Source organism: Elephas maximus, chromosome 19 (assembly GCF_024166365.1).
Source record: "Elephas maximus indicus isolate mEleMax1 chromosome 19, mEleMax1 primary haplotype, whole genome shotgun sequence".
Lineage (NCBI taxonomy): Eukaryota > Metazoa > Chordata > Mammalia > Proboscidea > Elephantidae > Elephas > Elephas maximus.
Genome location: NC_064837.1, coordinates 35,909,585 through 35,932,815, shown reverse-complemented (window position 1 = coordinate 35,932,815; position 23,231 = coordinate 35,909,585). Strand labels below are relative to the sequence as shown.

Below are 23,231 nucleotides of genomic sequence, written 5' to 3'. Positions count from 1 at the left end.
GGGTTGGTATGAGTCAGAATCGACTAGATGGCAGTGGGATGGGTTTTTGATGTTTATGACCTAGATATAAATTAAAGAAGCAGATATAAAGGATCTAAAAAAATAATAATAATATGAGAACTTATTAGGGACACTGTAAGTTCAGCCCAGTTTCTTCTACTTAAGTATGTAAATTATTTCATGCTAAAAATGACTGTAATTATATTCTTACAGTGTTAAAAGATACCAAATAAAAGCTAAATTATGTTCAGTGTAAGGTATTTAGGCAGGGAAGTGCAATAATACAATTTATAAAGAGATTTAACAATACAGGTTGAATTTAAAAATATTTACTGGTCCTTGGAAAGCTAGATAAATCACAAACTTTCATTATTTGCGTTCTATATTCAAGCTGTTGTTGTTGTTAAGTGCCATTGATTCAGTTCTGAATCATAGCGACCCTATGTACAACAGAACAAAACACCGCCTAGTCTTGCATCATCCTCACAATCATTGCTATGTTTGAGTCCATTGTTGTAAAAAAAAAAATTGTTGTAGCCGCTACCTTATCAAGCATCATGTCCTTCTCCAGGGACTGGTCCCTCCTAATAATGTTTCCAAAGTTTGTGAGACAAAGTCTTGCCATCCACACTTCCAAGGAGCACTCTGGCTGTACTTTTTCCAAGACAGACTTATTGTCAATCCGTGGTTATTAAATATTCTTTGCCAACACCATAATTCAAAGGCATCAATTCTTCTTCGGTGTTCCTTGTTTATAGTCCAGCTTTCACATGCATATGAGGTGATTGCAAATATCATGGCTTGGGTCAGGGCCACGTTAGTTCTCAGAGTGACACCTTTGCTTTTCAACACTAAAGAAGTCTTTCACAGTAGATTTGCCTGATGTAATAAGTCCTTTGATTTCTTGACTGGTGTTTCCATGGGCGTTGATTGTGGGTCCAAGTAAAATGAAATCCTTAACAATTTCAATATTTTCTCCATTTATCATGATGTTGTTCATTGATCCAGCTGTGAGAATTTTTGTTTTCTTTATGTTAAGGTGCAATCCACTTTGAAGGCTGTAGTCTTTGATATCTTCATTAGTAAGTGCTTCAAGTTCTCTTCACTTACAGCAAGCAAGGTTGAGTCATCTGCCTATCGCAGGTTGTTAATGAGTCTTCCATCAATCCTGAGGTCCAGTTCTTCATGTAATCCTGCTTCTTGGGTTATTTGCTCAGCATACAGATTGAATAAGCATCGTGAATGGATACAGCCCTAACACCCATCTCCTGATTTTAAACCATGCAGTATCCCCTTGTTCTGTTTGAATGACTGCCTCTTGGTTTATGTACAGGTTCCTCATGAGCACAATTAAATGCTCTGGAATTCTCATTCTTCACAATGTTATCCATAATTTGTTATGATCCACACGGTTCAATGACTTTGCATAGTCAATAAAACACAGGTACACATCTTTCTGGTATTCTCTGCTTTCAGCCAAGATCCATCTGACATCAGCAATGATATCTCTTGCTGTATGTCCTTTTCTGAAACTGGCTTGAATTCCTGGCAGTTCCCTGTTGATGTACTGCTGCAACTGTTTTTGAGTTACCTTCAGCAAAATTTTGCTTACGTGTGATATTAATGATATTGTTAGATAACTTCTGCATTCCATTGGATCACCTTTCTTTGGAATAGGCACATAAGTAAATATCTTTCAGTTGGTTGGCCAGATAGCTGTCTTCCAAATTTCTTGTCATAGACAAGTGAGCACCTCTAGTGCTGCATCCGTTTGTTGAAACACCTCAGTCTGTATTCCGTTTTTCAATTCCTGGAGTCCTGTTTATTGCCAGTGCCTTCAGTGCAGCTTGGACTTCTTCCTTCTATACAGTCAGTTCTTGATCATATTCTGCTTCCTGAAATGGTTAAATGTCGACTAATTCTTTTTGGTATGGTGACTCTGTGTATTTTTTCCATCTTCTTTTGGTGTTTCCTGTGTCGTTCAATATTTTTCCCACAGAATCTTTCAAAATTGCAACTTGAGGCTTGAATTTTTTCTTCATTTCTTTCAGCTTGAGAAATGCTGAGCGTGTTCTTCCTTTTGTTTTTCTAACTCCAGGTCTTTGCACTTTCCGTTATAATACTTTACCTTGTCTTCTTGAGCCACCCTTTGAAATCTTCTGTTCAGCTCTTTTACTTCGTCATTTCTTCCATTTGTTTTAGCTACTCTACATTCAAGAGCAAGTTTCAGGTCTCTTCTGACATCCATTTTGGTCTTTTCTTTCTTTCCTATCTTCTTGATGACCTTTTCCTTTCTTCATATGTGATGTCCTTGTTGTCATCCCACAACTCTTCTGGTCTTCGGTCATTAGTGTTCAATGAATCAAATTGAACACTAGTCCTGAGCCCTGGTGGCACAGCAGTTAAGCATTGGGCTGCTAACCAAAAGGTTGGCAGTTTGAATCTACCAGCCGCTTCTTGGAAACCCTATGGGGCAGTTCTACTCTGTCCTATAGGGCCAACTTAATAGCAATGGCTTTTTTCCTTTTGAAACTGGAATAGCCAAGTTTTGGGGTATGTCTACCCACTTTCTGGGTGCCAAGTACTAAGGTTTTTGGGTAGAGTTTGGCTATAGGAAAAAAATTAGATCTTGCGGCAGAGCTTACAAAGTAGGTGCAGTTATAAGGAAGGTGACTTTTGATCCCATTGTCTCTGCCAGGATCGGTGGTTTGGTGCAAGCATGGAATCCTGCCAGACAGGCTCCGACTCAAACTTTCCTTTAGAAATAAAACGTTAAAAACAGAAGCAAAAAGCCAAATCATGTTTCATACCCTGAAGGTTGATATTGCTAGGGTGTATTACATAATAACATTCATTTGGTTTATTAAATTGGTTTATATAATAACATTAATTTAGTTTAAGCATACATCAACTCCACCACTCGTGTGCCAGTTTGTCATACTGTGGTGGCTTGCATGTTGCTGTGATGCTGGAAGCTACTCCACCAGTATTTCAAATACCAGAAGGGTTACCCATGGTGGACAGGTATCGGCAGAGCTTCCAGACTATGACAAATGGGGAAGAAGGACCAGGTGATCTACTTCTGAAAAAACTGGCCAGTGAAAACAGTACGGATAGCAGCGGAACTTTGTCTGATATAGTGCCGAAAGATGGTCCCTTTGAGTTGGAAGGCACTCAAAATACAACTGGGGAAGAGCTGCCTCCTCAAAGTAGAGTTGACCTTAATGACACCGGTGGAGTAAAGCTTTGGGGACCTTCATTTGCTGATGTGGCATGACAAAATGAGAAGAAATAGCTGCAAACATCCATTAATAATCAGAACATAGAATGAATATGAAGTATGAATCAAGGAAAATTGGAAGTTGTCAAAAATGAGATGGCACACTTGAAGATCAATATCCTAGGCGTTAGTGAGCTGAAATGGACTGGTACTGGCCATTCTGAATTGGAAGATCATATGGTCCACTATGCCAGGAATGACAAATTGAAGAGGAACAACGTCACATTCACTGTCAAAAAGGATATTTCCAGTTCTATCCTGAAATACGACACTATCAGTGATAGGATAATGTCCATACACCTACAAGGAAGACCGGTTAATACGACTATCTTTCAAATTTATGCACCAACCACTAATGCCAAAACAGGGATGGATTAGCCAATAAGAAGGTACACATGGGCTTAATTGTGCTTACTTACTAATCTGTAGTGCACAATTTCACCTGTTTTTCTTGAAAATTGTGCACTACAGATTAGAAAATGAGCACAATTAAGCCCACATGTACTTTGCTTACTATAAATTGGTGCATACCATGCTTGCTGTTTAATCTGCCCCTGTTCAAAGATGAAGATATTGAACATTTTTACTAATTCTGACTCTTAATGACCCTTCAGGGCAGAGTAGAACTGCCCTATAGGGTGTCCAAGGCTGTAAATCTTTGTGGGAGCAGACAGTCACATCTTTCTCCCATAGAGCTGCTGGTGGGTTTGAACTGCTGCCCTTTCCATTAGCAGCTGAGTGCCTAACCACTGTGCCACCATGGCTCCTCCCACTTAAGAATAGGGCAATGAAATATTAATTGGAACTTCTATGTGTAGACAGGGCTTTTATCTGATGGACTTCCTTTTAGGGGATGAAGTGGGAAGTCAGCAATTCACTGGAGGCTGTCCAAGTGTCAATATGTGGAGGTTCGTTTTGGGGGGAGTTGTTGTTTCACTAAGGAAAAATTTTGACTTCTTAACTTTGGGTTAGATGCGAGAGTTTTCACTAGGTAAGGGCATAGTGATGAGACAGTCCCCTTTTACACAGGGATTTTCCCATCTATGTCCTTCTGTCATTTATATATTTCCTGTACTTGAGTTTGTGACTTCTGGTATTACAAGAAATTTTTCTGTACAAGACAGACTTTCCATCATTGCCAAGATTCTCCTTCTTATGACCTGTCAGATTTATTCCTGTTCCCAAGAGCTTCACGAGAACATGGCTGACACTGTGAGACCTATCAGCCATTCCGAACCCTTTCTCCCTTGCTAGTCTCTTATCAAAATGTCTGGAAAAGCCAGGTATTGATGTTCCCAGACCATTTGGCAGCTAGGAGTAATCATGTGATGAATCTGGTAATGATCAATAAGACATAGAAATGTTTACTGGAGTGTTTTAGGGGAAGATTTCTCCTCCATGATTAAAGGCAAGAGATGCAGGAGGATAAAAATTGTGAGAATGGGATTGTGTGAGGACATTTACAATGACTGAAGCCAGGAAAGCCATTTTGGTTCATGAAGGAAAGGCCAAGAACATCACAGAGTCATCGAATATGTGTCTTGATGTTATTGAGCCACTGAGTCACAGCTGGCACATTGACTTTGATTCCCTGATTTTTTTAATTACCTGTTTATCTTCTTCCCTCTTATCTCCTGTTTTCCTTTCCTTTTGTCCTCTGTTGTCCTCTTCTCCTTCACACCTTTAAGGAATATGAAGCTTAGAAGGGATGTTATAGGCCCTTAAATGTTCTTGTTAAGTCTTCTCTGAAACAAGATGAGGTATGAGCAAACAAACAAGTTGCTCCTCCTGCTGCTCTGGTTTCTCAACTCTCCTATCTCCTATCTTCTCTGTTGCCAGAATGGCTTTGTTCTGTAGGTCATTCTCCTGCATAATGTTCTCCATTGGCTTCTTATGTCTGAAAGGATAAAATCTAAATTCATTAACCTCATCTCTCAAAGCTCTTCAGTCTGATTCCTGCCTCCTCTCTATCCTCATCTCATCTCCTGCCATGTCCTCTGTGCTCCAGCCTTGCTGGGACACTCGGGGTTCCTGGAGTGTATGCTGTGCCATTTCATCTCCGGGCTCTGTTCTCCCCGCCAGAAACACACTTCTCCTACCACTGCTTGCCTAAAACACATAAACTTACTTTTTGTTCAAAGGTCACCTCCTTTGGGAAGCTTTTCCTTCCTTTCTGGACAAGATTAGTTGTTCAGTCTCTTAGTCTTGAGCAGCCCTCCTGTATAGCCATTTTCTCTATACAGTGCATTTATGTGTTTCTGGGTCTGTCTTGTCTCACCCATCAGAATGAGAGTTCCTTAAGAACAAAATGTATGTTTTATTTTTGTATCATCAGTGTTGAGCATAGAGATGTACCCTACCATACCTCTCACTGTTCTCTAACTCTTCATGGAGGATAATTTTATTAAAGCAAATTTTATTTTAAATTATTTATTCTATCTTTAATAAAAACTTACTAAACTTCCCAAATAGGCCAGTACGATAAAACAATAAACTGCATTGTAATCATTTGTAAAACAGAGAAAGGAAGATGATAAGCCACCCAGAACCCTACATCCCTTAACACATTTGTTGCTGAGATCCAGATATTTACTTCCAGTATTTTGGAACAGAACAACTTTTAAAGTGGTTCCAGTGAGCCTTGTTAGGTGCAGCAGCCATGGCTCTCTGCCCAGGGTTTCCATTAAAAGTTTGCAAAGGCCAAGAGGAATGGACCAGCCAGTTTAGACCTCCCTTGGGCTCTGACCTTCCGTTTGAGGCACAGAAGTGAGTCAGTTTCCCATGAGGATTTTCAGTGAGGCTATTTTTTAATTTCCTAATTCCTACAGAGCCTCAGGTCATTTGATATCATTTTTATAAGTCTTACAAAAACCCTGGCACATAGTGGTTAAGAGCTACGGCTGCTAACCAAAAAGTCGGCAGTTCAAATCCACCAGGCACTCCTTGGAAACCCTATGGAGCACTTCTACTCTGTCCTATAGGGTTGCTATGAGTCAGAATCACTCGACGGCAATGGGTTTGGTTTTGGGTTTTTTAATAAAACCTTTGGAGGTATTTGGCATGGGAGAATGGAAAGAGCATGGTGAGATAGTTTTTTGTGTAAGACCTGCCTATGTCGTTGACCAGTAACAGGTCTCTGAGCAAGCTATAACTCATCTCTAGGCCTCAGTTTCCTCATATGTGAAAGTAGAAAGTTGGATTAGATGACCTCTTAAGGCTCTTGTAGAGCTTCAAAATTACATTATTTATGTCCTGCTCAAAATTATATGATTTCTTTGTGGCAGAACCATAGCAAGAATCCAGGTCTCTTGGTCCCTAGTCCAGTGCTTATCCCACCACACCAAAATAATCTATGCATTCCTCCATGAGAACTCCTTCCTCCATGAGTGAATGTTGTAGCTTCTGCCTCCTTCTCTCCTATCCATTGTTGGGATAGAAAGACTTTGCTGAGCGTTAGGAACAGGGAACCAGATGGGATGAGAAGGTGGATAAAGACAAAAAAGAACAGGGCTATTACAGTTTGCGCTTAAATCTGAACCACAAGGAAGAGTGAATTGGAAATATGGGGAGAAAGTCACTTTTTAGATAATTTTTTTTTGAGGTCACATACCCTCAATATTGAGTAAGGCAGCTTTTAAAAGTGAGATGAAAAATCTGATTTCATAAGCAGAGATGATTTCTGGAAGAAAACGTATGGCAAGTAAACAAGAGAGGCACATAACCAAGGGGGGATGTGAAAGCTTTGTGAATCAGTAAAATAATTTGATCAAGTTTAAAGCCAGAGTGAGTTGAGATTTTTTTCGATAAGAAGCTGAGAGACCACAGAGCTCTTGAGTGCCTGTTAACTCTCATCTACTTCAGCAAATGGGTGACACTTAAAGAAAAAAAGGGAAGGGAAAACACCAAAACACATACACACACGAACGACAGAGAGGCTCTGGAGAGGTGGAAAGATGATGAGCCCAGATCATCAGACCCAGATGCATCATATTCCTGGATCACAACCATGGCTCAGAGTTCACACCTTTATCCTTCACAGATGAGGATATCATGTAGGTTTCTGCGTGGATTTTCCTCCCCTCACTTGGTGAAGTCATGAAAATACCTTGTTGTCTACTTTGACTGTAAATGTTGTCCATGTGTTTTTATTTTGTTATCTATTGCTCTGCTGTTTTTTCTAGCTTAATTTTTAAAAAATTATTATTGTTATTGTAGAATTGGAGTTGAGAAAGCATAACTTAAAGACCATACAGCTGGTTTGTAGTAGAGCTGACAGTAGTGCACATGTTTTCCTGGTCCAGTGTTTGTTTTTTAATTGAAAATTTCATTGAAATAATTATAGATTCACAGGTAGTTGTTGTAATAAATAATACAGAGAGATCCCTTGTACAATTTGCCCACCAGTAGTAGTTGCCATTGAGTCAATTCTGACTCATGGCAATCCCATGTGAGTCAGAGTAGAACTGTGCTCCATAGAGTTTTCAATGGCTGATTTTTTGGAAGTGAATCACCAGACCTTTCTTACAAGGTGCTTCTGGGTGGACTCAAATTCCCAACCTTTCAGTTGGCATCCAAGAACATTAACCATTTCCACTGCCACCCAAGGAATCCAAGTTAAATATACACTTACTATATGACTCAGCAATCCCCCTCATAGGTATTTACCCTAGTGAAATGAAAATCTATGTTCACACAAATACCTGTACACAAATATTGTGTAATAGTTTGGCTAATAGGATAGAGACTTCAGTGGCACACGTGACAAAAAATACAGACGTTACAAAATTAGGTCAGACAATTACTAAACAGACAAATAACAACCACCACAACAAGCAGCAACAACAAATCATGGGGCATGGAAAGAATCTGATTTCCAGGGTTGCTACTTTATGATAGTCATAATGTTCAGTTTTCAAGAAAAACTTGAAAAGATAAAAGAAAGTATGGCCAATTCACAGGAAATTAATAGACACAGTCCCCAAGGAAGCCAAGACACCGTACTTACTAAACAAAGACTTTAAATTAACTATTTTAAATATGCTCAAAGAGCTAAAAGAAACCACGGGAAACCAGGAGAAACTATATCTCATCAAATAAAGAATATCAATAAAGATACAGAAAATTTAAAAAGGAACCAAATAGAAATTCTGGAGTTGAAAAGTACAATAATTGAAAAGAAAACTTCATTATATTTTAGTAGATTTGAGCAGACAGAAGAAAGAATCACTGAACTTGAAGATACATCAATTGAGATTATCTAGCCTGAGGAACAAAAAGAAAAAAGAATGGAGAGACTTGTGGAACATCAACAAGCATACCAACATATGCATAATGGGAGTCACAGAATGAGAGGAGAGAAAGTGGCTGAAAGAATATTAGAAGAAATAATGACTGAGATCTTTCCAAATTTGATGAAAGACAACCAAAAAGTTCAATGAACTTCAAATAGGATAAACTCAAACAGATCCACACTGAGACACTTTATAATTAAATTGTTGAAAGAAAGAGTCTTGGAAGCAGCAACAGAGAAGTGACTTGTTGAGTACAAGGGATCCTCAGTAAGATTAACAACCGATTTCTCATCTGAATCCATGGAGCCCAAAGAGCACAGAGATGACATACATAGAGTGCTGAAAGAAAAAAAAAGAATTCTATATCCAGAAAAACTATCCTTTAAAAATGAAGGAGGAATTAAGACATTCCCAGACAAACAAAAACTGGGGACTTTGTCACTAGTATACATGCTCTACAAAAAAATGCTAAAGGGAGTTCTTCAGGCTTAAATAAAAAGATACTAACCAATAACTTGAAACCATATGAAGAAATGAAGAATATTGGTAATGGTAATGACGTAAGCAAATATAAAACCCAATCATATTGTATTTTTCGTTTATATCATTTCTTTTTTTAACATATGATTTAAAATACAAATGCACAAAACAATAATAGTAAATCTATATTTATGGGCACACAATGTATAAAGATGTAATTTGTGACAATAATATAATGGGGGCAGTATAGTAGCAAAAATTTTGCATACTGTTGAAACTAAGTTTGTATTAATTAAAACTATATTGTTAAAAGTTAATGTTTATTATAGTCCCTGTCTTAGTTATCTAGTGGTGCTCTAACAGAAATACCACAAGTGGATGGCTTTAACAAACAAATTTATTCTCTCACAGTCTGGTAGGCTAGAAGTCCAAATTCAGGGCTCCCACTCCAGGAGATGGCGTTCTCTCTCAGTCAGATTTGGAAGAAGGTCCTTGCCATCAATTTTCCCCTGGTCTAGGAGCTTCTCAGTGCAGGAACCTCAGGTTCAAAGAACACGCTCTGCTCCCACCATTGCTCTCTTGGTGGTATGAGGTACCCATGTCTTCTCTGCTTGCTTCTCTCTTTTATATCTCAAAAGAGATTGACTTAAGACACTACCTAATCTTGTAGATTGAATCCTGCCTCATTAACATAACTACCTCTAATCTCACCTCATTAACATCATAGAGGTAGGATTTACAACACATAGGAAAATTACACCGTATATGACAAAATGGTGGACAATCACACAACACTGGGAATCATGGACTAGCCAAGTTGACACACATTTTTTTGTGGGGGACACAATTAATATAACAATCCCCAAAGTAGCCGTTAAGAAAAAAAAATTACAAAATATACAGTATAAGAAATGAGAAAAGGATAAAAATGGTACACTAAAAAAAAAAAAAAATCAAACACAAAAGATGGCAATAATGGAGGAACCAAGGAACAAAAAGGATATAAGATAGATAATAGATATAGATAGCATATATTGATAACAAATAACAAAATGGCAGAAGTAAATCCTTTCTTATCATAATTACATTAAATGTAAATGATTTAAACTCTTCAATTAAAACACAGAGATTGGCAAAATAAATTGGAAAAACACAGTCCAAGTGTATGCTGTCTACAAGGCACTCCCTTTAGATCCAAAAACATAAATAGGTTGAAAGTGAAAAGATATTCCATGAAAATAGTAATCAAAAGAGATCTGGAGTGGCTATATTAATATCAGACGAAATAGGCTTTAAGTAAAAAATTGTTACAAGGGACATAAAAGGACATTATATATTGATAAAAGGACCATTCCATCAGAAAGATATAACAGTTATAAAAATATATGCAGATAACAACCCAAAACCCACCCAATAAAACCCAATGCCGTAACAACAGAACCCCAAAATATATGAAGCAAAAGCTGAGAGAACTGAAGGGAGAAATATTTCCACAGTAATAGTTGAAGACTTCAGTACCCCATTTTTAATAATGAATAGAACAACCAGGCAGAATATCAACAAGGAAATACAGGTCTTGAGTGACACTATAAACCAACTAGACCTGGTAGACATACAGAACTTCCATCCAACAACAGCAAAATATAAATTCTTCTCAAGTGCACAAGAAACAGTCTCTAAGACAGGTCATATGTTAGGCCACAGAACAAACCTCAATCAATTTTAAAAGATTGAAATGATATAACATCTCTTCTCCAATCATAATGGAACGAAACCAGAAATCAAATGTTTAAAGAAGAATGAACACGAATCCTTCTCAAACCATTCCAAAATATAGAAAAAGACTATTTCCCAACTCATTCTATGGGGCCAACACTACCCTGACATCAAAACCAGACAAAGATATCACAAGAAAAAACTACAGACTAACATCTCTTATGAGTATGGATACAAAAATCCTTAACAAAATACTGGCCAACCAAATTCAGGAACACATAAAAAGAATTATACATTATGACCAAGTGGGATTTATCCCAGGAATGCAAGGTTGATTCAACATCTGAAAGTAAATTAATACATCATATCAATAAGGAGATTTGGTGGCAAAATGATTAAGTACTTGGCTGTGAACCAAAAGTTGGCAGTCTAAACCCACCCAGCAGCTCCGAGGGAGAAAAGACCCGGTGATCTGCTCCCATAAAGATTGTTGCTGTTGAACTGTCAAGTTGTTTTCAACTCACAATGACCCTATGTACAACAGAACAAAACACTGCCCAGCCCTGCACCATTCTCACAATCATTGCTATGTTTGAGCCCGTTGTTGCAGTCACTGTGTTAATCCATCTCATCGATGGCCTTCCTCTTTTTTTCTGACCCTCCACCTTACCAAGCATGGTGCCCTTCTCCAGGGACTGGTGCCTCCTGATAATGTTTCCAAAGTTTGTGAGACGAAGTCTCGCCACCCTAACTTCCAAGGAGAACTCTGGCTGTACTTCTTCCAAGACAGACTTGTTCATTTTCCTGGCAGTCCATGGTATTATTCAATATTCTTTGCCAACACCGTAATTCGAATGCACCAATTCTGAGTGGTTTAAAGTCAAGAAAGGTGTGCATCAGGGTTGTATCCTTTCACCATACCTATTCAATCTGTATGCTGAGCAAATAATACGAGAAGCTGGACTATATGAAGAAGAACAGGGCATCAGGATTGGAGGAAGACTCATTAACAAACTGCATTATGCAGAAGACACAACCTTTCTTGCTGAAAGTGAAGAGGACTTGAAGCTCTTACTAATGAAGATCAAAGACCACAGCCTTCAATATGGATTATGCCTCAATATAAAGAAAACAAAAATCCTCACAACTGAACCAATAAGCAAAGTCATGATAAATGGAGAAAAGATTGAAGTTGTCAAGGATTTCATTTTACTTGGCTCCACAATCAACACCCATGGAAGCAGCAGTCAAGATAGAAAAAGACACATTACATTGGGCAAATCTGCTCCAAGGGACCTCTTTAAAGTGTTGAAAAGCAAAGATATCACCTTGAAGACTAAGGTGTGCTTAACTGAAGCCATGGTATTTTCAATCACATGGTATGCATGTGAAAACTGGACAATGAATAGGGAAGGTTGTAGAAGAATTGAGGCCTTTGAATTGTGGTGTTGGCAAAGGATATTGACTATACCATGGACCACCAAAAGAATGAAGAAATCTGTCTTGGAAGAAATACAACCAGAATGCTCCTTAGAAACAAAGATGGTGAGACTGTTTTACATGCCTTGGACAGGAGGAGGGATCAGTCCCTGGAGAAGGACATCATGTTTGGTAAAGTACAGGGTCACTGGAAAGGAGGAAGACCCTCAACGAGATGGATTGACATAGTGGCTGCAACAATGGGCTCAAGCATAACAATGATTGTGGGCATGGCACAGGAGTGGGCAGTGTTTTGTTTTGTGGTACACAGGGTCGCTATGAGTCAGAAGTGACTCAACGGCACCTAACAGCAACAACAATAGCAATTCTTCTGCAATCTTCCTTATTCGTTGTCTAGCTTGTTCCATGTCCTTTTCTGAATCTGGCTTGAGTTTCTGGCAGTTGTCTGTTGATGTACTGCTGCAGCTGCTTTTGAATTATCTTAAGCAATATTTTACTCGCATGTGATATTAATGATATTGTTTGATAATTTCCTCATTCTGTCAAATCACCTTTTGGAATGGGCACAAATACGGATCTCTTCCAGTAGGTTGGCCTGGTAGCTGTCTTCCAAATTTCTTGGCATAGATGATTGAGCATTCCAGTGTTGCATCTGAAGTTGAAACATCTCAGTTGATATTCTGTCGATCCCTGGAACCTTGTTTTTCACCAATGCCTTTAGTGCAGCTTGGACTTTTTCCTTCAGTGCCATCAGTTCTTGATCATATGCTACCTCCTGAAATGGCTGAACATTGACAAATTCTTTTTGGTACAGTGACTGTGTATTCCTTCCATCTTTTCTTGATGTTTCCTGAGTTGTTTGATATTTTTCCGATAGAATCTTTCAATATTGCAACTTGAAGCAGAGATGGGGAAAGAGAAATTCCAAGCTACATGAAGATCATCCAGGAGCAGAAGCTCAAAAGAGACAAGGATCTTCCTCCAGAGCTGACAGAGAGAGAAAGCCTTCCAATAGAGCTTGCACCCTGAATTCAGACTTCTAGCCTCCTAAACTGACTATTCTGATCGTTACCTGTGCAAAACACATTTTCACATGAAAAACGGGACTGTGGGGTCACATCCAGTAACATCTGTCAGCATACAGACATGCCTCCCTACTGAGGTTTCAGAACTATTCCCAATGATTTTGAAGTAATGGAGACTACCCAGCATGAGAAGTGATTAAATATGAGTATTATGTCTTGTATTCCTGTAGCTACCAAGTGCTTTACCTCAAGGCAATCTCTTTAGATGGAAGATCTTTAACTCTGAAGGACATATGTAAAGGAGTCAATGAGTGCTACCAGACGTGGCTTCTTCAGTGACCATGGGACACCATTACCCAACAGGAACATCCAATACTTGGGCAACCATTTTTTTGTACTTCCTCCCTGCAAGATGAATGAATTGATGATTTCTGTATTAAAGAATTCTCAAAAAATCAACAGGAATGTCAACTACATCATGTCATGTCTAAGTATGAATCCAAGGCCAGTTATTGGGTTGAATCTACCTCTGAGCTATTCTAACACCACCTTTCAGGATGAATGAAATGATGATTGGCAAGTTTGTCTTACTGTGGTAGTTTGTGTGTTGCTGTGATACTGGGAGTTTTGCCACTAGTATTTCAAGTACCAGAAAGGTCACTCATGGTGGACCGGTTTCAGCAGAGCTTCCAGACTAAGACAGACTAGGAAGAAGGACTTTGCAATCTCCTTCTAAAAAAAATTGACCAGTGAAAACCTTATGGATAGCAGTGGAACTTTGTTTTATATAGTGCCGGAAGATGAGCCCTTCATATTGGAAGGCACTCAAAATATGACTGGGGAAGAGCTGCGTCCTCAAAGTAAAGTCGACCTGAATGGTGTGGATGGAGTAAAACTTTGGGGACCTTCATTTGCTGATGTGGCATGACTCCAAATGAGAAGAAAAGCTGTAAATATCCATTAATAATCAGTAGGTGAAATGTACAAAGTATGAATCTAGGAAAATTGGAAGTCATCAAAAATGATATGGAATACATAAAGATCAATATCTTACACATTAGTGAGCTGAAATGGGCTGGTATTGGCCATTCTGAATTGGACAATCATACAGTCTGCTATGGCAGGAATGATAAACTGAAGAATCATGGCATCACATTCATCATCAAAAAGAACATTTCAAGATCTATCCTGAAGTACAGTGCTGTCAGTGATAGGATAATATCCATATGCCTACAAGGAAGAACAGTTAATATGACTATTATTCAAATTTACACACCAACCACTAAGGTCAAAGATAAATAAATTGAAGATTTTTACAAACTTCTGCAGTCTGAAATTGATCAAACATGGAATCAATATGCATTGATAACTACTGGTGATTGGAATGTGAAAGTTGGAAACAAAGAAAAAGGACTGGTAGTTGGAAAATATGGCCTTGGTGATAGAAACGATGCTGGAGTTTGCATGGTAGAATTTTGCAAGACCAATGACTTATTAATGGCAAATGCCTTTTTTCAACTACATAAACAGTGACTATACACATGGACCTCACCAGATGGAATACACAGGAATCAAATCGACTACATCTGTGGAACAGTTGATGGAGAAGCTCAATATCATGAGTCAGAATAAGGTCAAGGGCTGACTTCAGAACAGAGCATCGATTGCTCATATGCAAGTTCAAGTTGAAACTGAAGAAATTTAAAAAGTCTGTGAGAGCCAAAGTGCAACCTTGAGTATATCCCAACTGAATTTAGAGACCATCTTAACAACAGGTTTGACACATTAAACATTAATGATCAAAGACCAGAAGGGTTGTGGGACGACATCAAAGACATCATACATGAAGAATGCAAGAGGTCATTAAAAAGACAGGAGAGAAAGAAAAGACCAAAATGGATGTTAGAAGAGACTCTGAAACTTGCTGTTGAATGTTGAACAGCTAAAGTGAATGGAAGAAATGATGACATAAAAGAGCTGAACAGAAGATTTCAAAGGGTGGCTTGAGAAGACAAACTAAAGTATTATGATGAAAAATGCAAAGATTTGGAGTTAGAAAACCAAAAGGGAAGAAGACACTAGGCATTTCCTGAGCTGAGAGAACTGGAGAAAAAATTCAAGTTTTGAGTAGCAATATTGAAGGAATATGTTGAAGAAAACACTATATGGCAGTTCTACTCTGTCAAATGGGGTTGCTATGAGTCAGAATCAACTCGATGGCACCCAACAACAACACATCAATAAAATAAAAAAACAGAAATCACATGATCATGTGAAAAAAAACACACCCAAACTCATTGCCGTTGAGTCAATTCCTACTCATACAGACCCTATAGGACAGAGTAGAACTGCCCCTTGAGATTTCCAAGGCTGTAAGCTTTACGGAAGAAGCCTGCCACATCTTTCTCCTGCTGAGCCGCTGGTGGGTTTGTACCACCAACCTTTCACCTGCACCACTAGGGCACCTTCATCATGTCGATAGACAAAGAAAAACCATTTGATAAAATCCAACACCTTTTGTGATAAAAATATTCAACAAATTAATGATAAAAGGGAACTTCATGAGCCTGATAAAAGGCATCTACAAAATAACAGGTGTTGTTGAGGATGTGGAGAAATTGGAACCTTCATACATTTCTAGTAGGAATGTAAAATGGTGAAGCTGCTGTGGATACCAGTCTGGCAGTTCTTCCAAAATTTAAATATAGAATTACCATATAACCAAGGATTTCCACTCTTAGGTATATATTCAAAAAAATTGAAAATGGAGACTCAAACCAATATTTATATGCCAATGCTCATTGCAGCATCATTCGCAATAGCTAAAAGGTAAAAACCACCCAATTGTCCATCAACAGATTAATGAATAAACAAACTGTGGTATATTCATACAATGGAATTTTATTCAGCCATAAAAAGGAATAAAGTTCTAATACATGCTACAAATGGATGAACCTTGAATACATCATGCTAAATGAACAAAGCCAGACACAAAAGGTCACATATCGTATGATTCCATTTATATGAAATATTTAGGAGAGGCAAATCCACAGAAACAGAAATCAAGAAAATGTTGCAAAAGGAGGCAGATGAAGCAAATAGAGACCAGGTCCCACAGGTATTTCAGGCCACGTTAAGGAAATCTGTTTTTATCTTAAGTGTAATGTGAAGCCCCACAGTGCTTTAAACAGGGACTTAAAGGTGGCCTCAACCAATTTATTTTGAAAAGGCCACTGTGGCTACAGAGATTGGGGTGAGAGGTGTTTTAGCAATAGTATGCTTGAAAAAGGCTTGAAGTTTACTCTACAGAGGGGCTGACCTGGATCATGTCCTAGACACAGCTCACTTTTCCAACTACAATAGTGGTAGTGTTGCCGTAGCTTCTGTGCCTTTAATTAAACAAGGTTCTTGCCTCTCACTGGTCAAGAATGAGCAGGTAAGACACAAAGAGTTTTCCACAGGAGAAAAGCTTTATTGAAGAGGCTTGCAAGCAGAGGGCCTAAGCTATGATTACCCCCGTCTCACAGAACAAAGGACTTGCATGAGCTTTTTAAAATTCTTGAGCAGGAAAAAGATTCATGTTTATTCATAGGCATAGGCGGGGATATGTTAACTACGGCACTCGCGCAGCAGCTTTCTAAGATGGCTCCTGCCCCGGAGGCCTCTGGGAATCGTAGCAGGACTTATTATGGGGTGTCAAGCCTGTGCAGTCTCTCTCTCGCTGAGTTTGATTCCCTAGCTTTGGCTGCAGCCCCTCACTGCCCCTGGTAGAAGGTCACACAGCAGTCACAAGTGGATGTGCTGCATATGTCCCTGGGGCTGGTTTTATCCAGCTGTTTCTGAAAGACAACTTTAAAGAAGTTAGTGGGGTGTTTCCTGATACCCTGCCCCACTGTCCTGGGGAAGGCTTTGTTTCTGTGCCCTGGGCCATTTCCTGTTACTTTGCAGATTTGGGGGGCCCTCTGTTCCCTGTCTTAGTAGGAGAGGGTGGAGGCCTTGTACTGCCCATGGTGTGAATCTCAAGGAGTTTGGTTCTTTCCTAAACCTCCCCAGGAGTTCATCTCCCTTGTGGGTTCTTAGTCTTCTGTGTCTTGGTCCCATGATCAGTGCCTCTGCAGTGTTTACCTCCAAGACACTCTCTCCATGACTATGTGCATCTGATGCAACAGTTCACAACTTTTTAATAACTCCCATTGCTACTTTGTGCTTGGCAGCCTGGGCCAAGCTTTGTTTCATGGATTAAATCTAAGCTCCCCTACCCCCCTCCAGTAATGACCCTTCCCTTAAGGACAAGCCCATATGTGGTCCTAGTCTGAGAGAGGATGGGGCAGTAGGAGAAGTGTCGCCTGGAATATGGGAGGCCCTAAGTCCCGTTGGCTATCTTGGGCTGGAGGTAGGTGATGGTGTTGGGAATCTCTATCTTCTCTTGTTTAGAGCAGAAACCTTTTCCTACCACATGTGCCTCTCCTCTCCTCTTCCTCACTCTCCCTTTCCGTCAGTGTTCTGAGGTATCTCCTTCCCTGAATTCTTCCCCTTACACATCAGGGCCATCTTTAGCCCTTAAGAGGGCTGATGCTGAGCAACACTGAGAAGTTTGTCAGCTCTTGTCTATTCTTTTTTAGTCTCATTATAATACTTCTTTTGCTTTTTTTAATTAAAAAAATCGATTGTAGTAAGTATATATGTAACACAACATTTGTCCTTTCAACATTGTTCACATGTATAATTCAGTGACATTATTTGTGTTCACCATGTTGTACAACCATCCCCATTATCCATTCTCAAATATTTCCACCACCTTTAATCAGAAACTCAGTGCCCCCTAAGCAATGAGTTCCCTTTCCCCCATCTTTCTGCCTGCCCCTGGTAACAACTAATAAACTTTGTTCTGTATATACTTGCCTATTTTAGATATTTCATGTAAGCAGGATCATAAAATATTTTTCCTTTTGTGACTGACTTATTCCCTCAGTTATGTCCATTTATAAAATATGGGAAATATAAAAATTTGTAGAGATAAAAAAATATGTGTTTGATCAATGTCATCAACTAGAGATAGTCACCATGAACACTGTTAATATTTTGATGTTAGATGCATTCCTTCTTTTCCCTTTGAATTTTATAACATACTTTAACAAAATGTTTTATAAGTTCCCTCCTTAAAGCAAAAACACTAAAAAAAAAAAAAAAAAAAAAACCCACATGGTAAAATAAAATCTCATATAATTAAACTTTTTTTAGGATTTATGACTTTATTACTTAACTTCACATGAAGGTACAATATTTTACTAAACCAATTTGTTATGGTTGTGCATTTACATCACTTACAATTTATCAATATTGCAATAATACTGTGATGAACATCTTTAAACATCCACCTTTTTAAATAGCTTTGATTGTTTCTTTAAGACAAATTCCTGCTAGATGAATTACTAGAACAGAGAATGTAAGCAATTTATGGATTTGGTACATATTTACAAATTGTCTTCTAAAAAGGTTATACTAGCAGTGATATACCTATTTTTTCAAACTTTCCATAGTGCTGAGTATTATAATTTAAAAACAAAACTTTGTCAATGTGATACTTTAAAAAATGAATGGGTCCTTATTATTTTAATTTAATTTTTTAAATTTTACTTTAGATGAAGGTTTACAGAGCAAATTAGTTTCTCATTAAGCAATTAATACACATATTGTTTTGTGACATTGGTTGCCAACACCATGACATGTCAACACTCTCCTGTTCTGACCTTGGGTTCCCCATTACTGGCTTTCCTGTCACCTCCTGCCTCCTCATCCTTGCCCCTGAACTGGTGTGCCCATTTCGTCTCATTTTGTTTTAGAACCTTTGGCTGAAGGGTGAACCTCAGGAGTGACTTCAGTACTGAGTTAAAAGGGTGATCAGGGGCCATACTCTCGGGGTAATTATAACTTATTGGATGATTAGTGAATTCCAGATACGTTTGAATTGTTTTTTCATAGGCAATAAGACACCATGCACATTTTTCAAAGAGAAGCTTTGCATCATTCAACATTTCTTATGCTTGACAGCACCTTCTTCCATCATTGTTGCCTTTCTCTCCTCCCTCAGGTGTTGGTGCCTATCAAATCTCTCATTGGCTCTCAGAGAAGGATGGAAATTTGTTTGCACCAAACAGATAAATTGCTAGAAGCAGCTAAGAGCGTTACTTGGTACCTGGGAATGGTGTGATGGTGATGATGGTATGCTCCTTTTGTGAAATTTTCATATCTGGTATATTGTAAATACATTTTATATACAGTGGTAAGAACTAAAAAATATCTGCCTGTGTTTCTAGATGATAAGATTCCCTCACATGTTATTTTATTTTCAATATCTTTCCTTCCATCAGCACTGATGCATAGTTCATTCAAAGTAAAAATACTCAACTGACACAGAACTATCAGAATCAAAACTAGAGTACCTCTGAGACTATTAATTCTACTTTTATCATGGAAATTTTTATATATCCACAAAGTATAGAGACTAGTATAATGAACCTTAATGTATCCATCCATCACCCTTCTTACCAACAGTTTGCCAGTTTTGCTCCATATTACCTCTCCCCCGTCCCATTAAATAGAGTGTCTTAATTTTTTTTTAAGTCAAGGCTAAGACTTCATGTCCATTCATCCATCTGTAAAGACTTACAGTGTGCATCTCTAACTGATAAAGGCTTTTTAAAGGTCATAGTGGTTGTAATCTTAATAGAAGGATCTTAAGACAAAATAATGAAGCTATGATGCTGGCATTTTAGAAATCAATGACTGGGTTGAAGGTTGGGTTGGGAGTGAAGGATCAGGAGTCCAGAGCTTTCTCAAAGAGTCCAAAACCATGCTGTTTAAACTACCTGACCACCAATCTAACCTTGATACCATGTTGTAGAAAAAAGACACAAAGTCAGAGAAAAAACTTACGACCTCCATTCAGGGTTGCTCCAGAAATGCCCAGGAAGTGTCTGCTCCATTCTTACCTTGCCTCAGAGTTTCCTGCTCTAGTGTGTGGGGACAAGACCATTCTAACCATGCTTCAGCACATCACTTCCTTTTAAAGAGCTTGTTGATAAAACAAAGGAGCTCTCACTTGCTCATGGAGACGTTTCTCAAATGGTCCTATGTTGGAGGTCAATGAAGCTACAGAATAAAGAATGCATCTTCCTGGAGCATCATTTTTACTCAGATATTTGAGGGTAAGTGTCAGCTTTATATAAAGATAAACATGGCAATATTATGAGTACTGTAATCTCTCACAGATTCTTTTAGAGATAAATCTGCTTTATATTTGTCTACAGAAGTTGATAGAGATCTTTTTATATACATTCAATTTAATTCCCTTGGAAAAAAAAGAACACTGAGTTTCTGTTAAGAGCATTGGAAAAATGGGGAAATGTATAATGGTGAAGGCTGCCCAGCATGGTGAACGCAAATAATGTCATTGAATTGTACATGTGAAGGATGTTGAAATGGCAAATGTCTTGTTATACAGATTATCACACACACAAAGAACAGCAGTGCAATTGTGGCTGCCCCTCCATATATCAGGTAGGAATCAGGGAGGAGAGACCTTTTTATGCTGTATTGTCTTTGCAGGGCACAGCCTCAAGGCAAATTTTCCTGAACTTTAGAGAAAACAATTCAGGAAAAGTGTAACCCAATCAAATAATTTTAACACCAAAGAACTCAATTTCTTTTTCAAGTGAGTGTCTTCTAGAACTTTCATTTACTGAGTTAAAGAAAACATTTCCCCCATCCTCTATTTTCTATAAGTTTTGCAAACTCAATATATTTTCTTAAAAGCCTGCCAAAGATCATCTAGGAATACTACATGTATAATGGAAAATTCACAGCTAACTTTTATTAGAAAACATGGAAGTTTAAAGAAATTTTGCATTTGTCTTGGGGTGCTTTGATTTACCCCTGTAGATGGCCTCATGGCAACAAATGTCAGTAGAGAGGTGTGTGAGCCGGAAAGTTTGAGAAGTACTGACCATCTTACCTTTGCTACAGCCAAGATCATCTACTGTTTTTCTTCACTTTTGCCTCTGAATTTGTACATGAAAATTTATTCTAACAAACTTGTGTCTTCCTTCAACAATGAATCACATGAAGCCCCTCAAACCTTCACCATGATGAAGTATCTGTTTGTTTAACAAAACCATTAGTCTCTACAATCTCTGAAGATTTATGCACATAGATGGATAATGTTTCATAGCAAGAGACACTTGTTGACCTGTTTATTCATTTATTGATTGATTTAACTAGATTTGTGAAGTGATTATGGTTCAAAAGGTACTATGTTGGGCACAGCAGGTACAAAAAGGAATCCAGCATGGAACCTGTGGACAAGGACCAAAGGTCCAAAGAGGGAAAGACTTACTCATAAATGACTATAATACAATGTATATTGTGATTACAAATATTAGTCAGTAGGAGCCTTGAAGATGAATTTATCCCCATGGAAGGCTTTGCTAAGCTGTGTCTTGGAATGGTACTCAACAATGTCTTTGATCAACTGAACCCTGACCTCGAAGGGAAAGTGATTGAATTTCATGATTTTTGTTTTGCATTGCTTCTCTCTAGTTATGTGGGGAAGATCTCATGGAACCACAGAACATCACATGGGTGTCAGAGTTTGTTCTCTTAGGGTTCCCACAGACACAGGAGCTCCAGAAATTCCTGTTCCTGTTGTTCCTGTTTGTCTATATCACCACCGTCATGGGAAACCTCCTCGTCATGGTCACAGTGACTTTTGACTCTCAGCTCCACATGCCCATGTATTTTCTGCTCTGAAACCTGGCTGTCATAGACCTCTGCTACTCCGCAGTCACCTCCCCAAAGATGCTGGTCGACTTCTTTCATGAGACCAAGACCATTTCCTACCAGGGCTGTATGGCTCAGATCTTCTTCTTCCACCTCTTGGGAGGTGGGACTGTCTTCTTCCTCTCAGTGATGGCCTATGACCGCTACATAGCCATCTCTTGGCCCCTCCACTATGCCACCATCATGAACACTCAGTTTTGTGTGGGGCTAGTGGTGGCTGCCTGGGTGGGAGGCTTTCTTCACTCCATTGTCCAACTGGGTCTGATGCTCCCACTCCCTTTCTGTGGCCCCAACGTGCTGGATAACTTCTTCTGTGATGTTCCTCAAGTACTGAGACTAGCCTGCACTGACACGTCCCTCCTAGAGTTCCTTATGATCTCCAACAGTGGGATGTTGGTCCTCATCTGGTTCATCCTCCTTCTGATCTCTTACACTATCATCCTGTTGATGCTGAGGTCCCACTCAGGGCAGGCAAGGAGGAAGGCAGCATCCACCTGCACCACGCATATCATTGTGGTGTCCATGATCTTTATTCCCTGCATTTACATCTACTCCCGGCCCTTCACCCCCTTTCCCACGGACAAGGCAGTGTCCATCAGCTACACGGTCATGACCCCCATGCTCAACCCCATGATCTACACCCTGAGGAACCAAGAGATGCAGTCAGCCATGAAGAGATTAGGCAAATACTTGGTGACTGGTAACAGAGAGTGAACTTTAGATTGAGTTTAAATGACAAATCTTGCTGAAATTTGTTTTCCCATCTGAAAAACAGACAGAAATCCTTATGCAGTATGATCCTTCAGATTAAACTAATATGTATTGCGGACCTATTCCTGTGTCAGGCACTTTCACATCACTATCTCATTACTTATAAGGCCATGTATAATATTGATCCAAAGCTAAGAAGATACTGTAGAAGTTTTTTGTTCCCCTTTCCTTCTCCTTTTCTTCCCAGCAACCATTCCATCCCAAAAATAAAAGCCATAAAACTGACAGTAGATATACTGTTATTTCAGTTTAATCATTGTATAAATGAGAAAACTGAGACTCAGAAGTGATTTGCTCAAAAGTGAACAGCCAGTGAGTGGTAGAACCTTGTTCCTCAGACTCCAAGTTTAGAGGCATGAGATATGGATGAGATTTGTCAGAGAGTAACCA

At 38.9% G+C, this 23,231-nt stretch overlaps 1 protein-coding gene and 1 pseudogene across 1 annotated transcript; both read left to right on the top strand.

The window, feature by feature from the left end:
* The first annotated feature begins 13,267 nt into the window (after window positions 1-13,267).
* LOC126063146 (ubiquitin-like-conjugating enzyme ATG10) lies at window positions 13,268-13,797 on the top strand (annotated as a pseudogene).
* Window positions 13,798-21,848: 8,051 nt separating this feature from the next.
* On the top strand, window positions 21,849-22,784 carry LOC126062412 (olfactory receptor 4D1-like). The gene is given in 1 exon segment (XM_049859942.1): window positions 21,849-22,784. A coding segment is annotated over 1 exon segment (936 nt).
* Window positions 22,785-23,231: the final 447 nt, after the last annotated feature.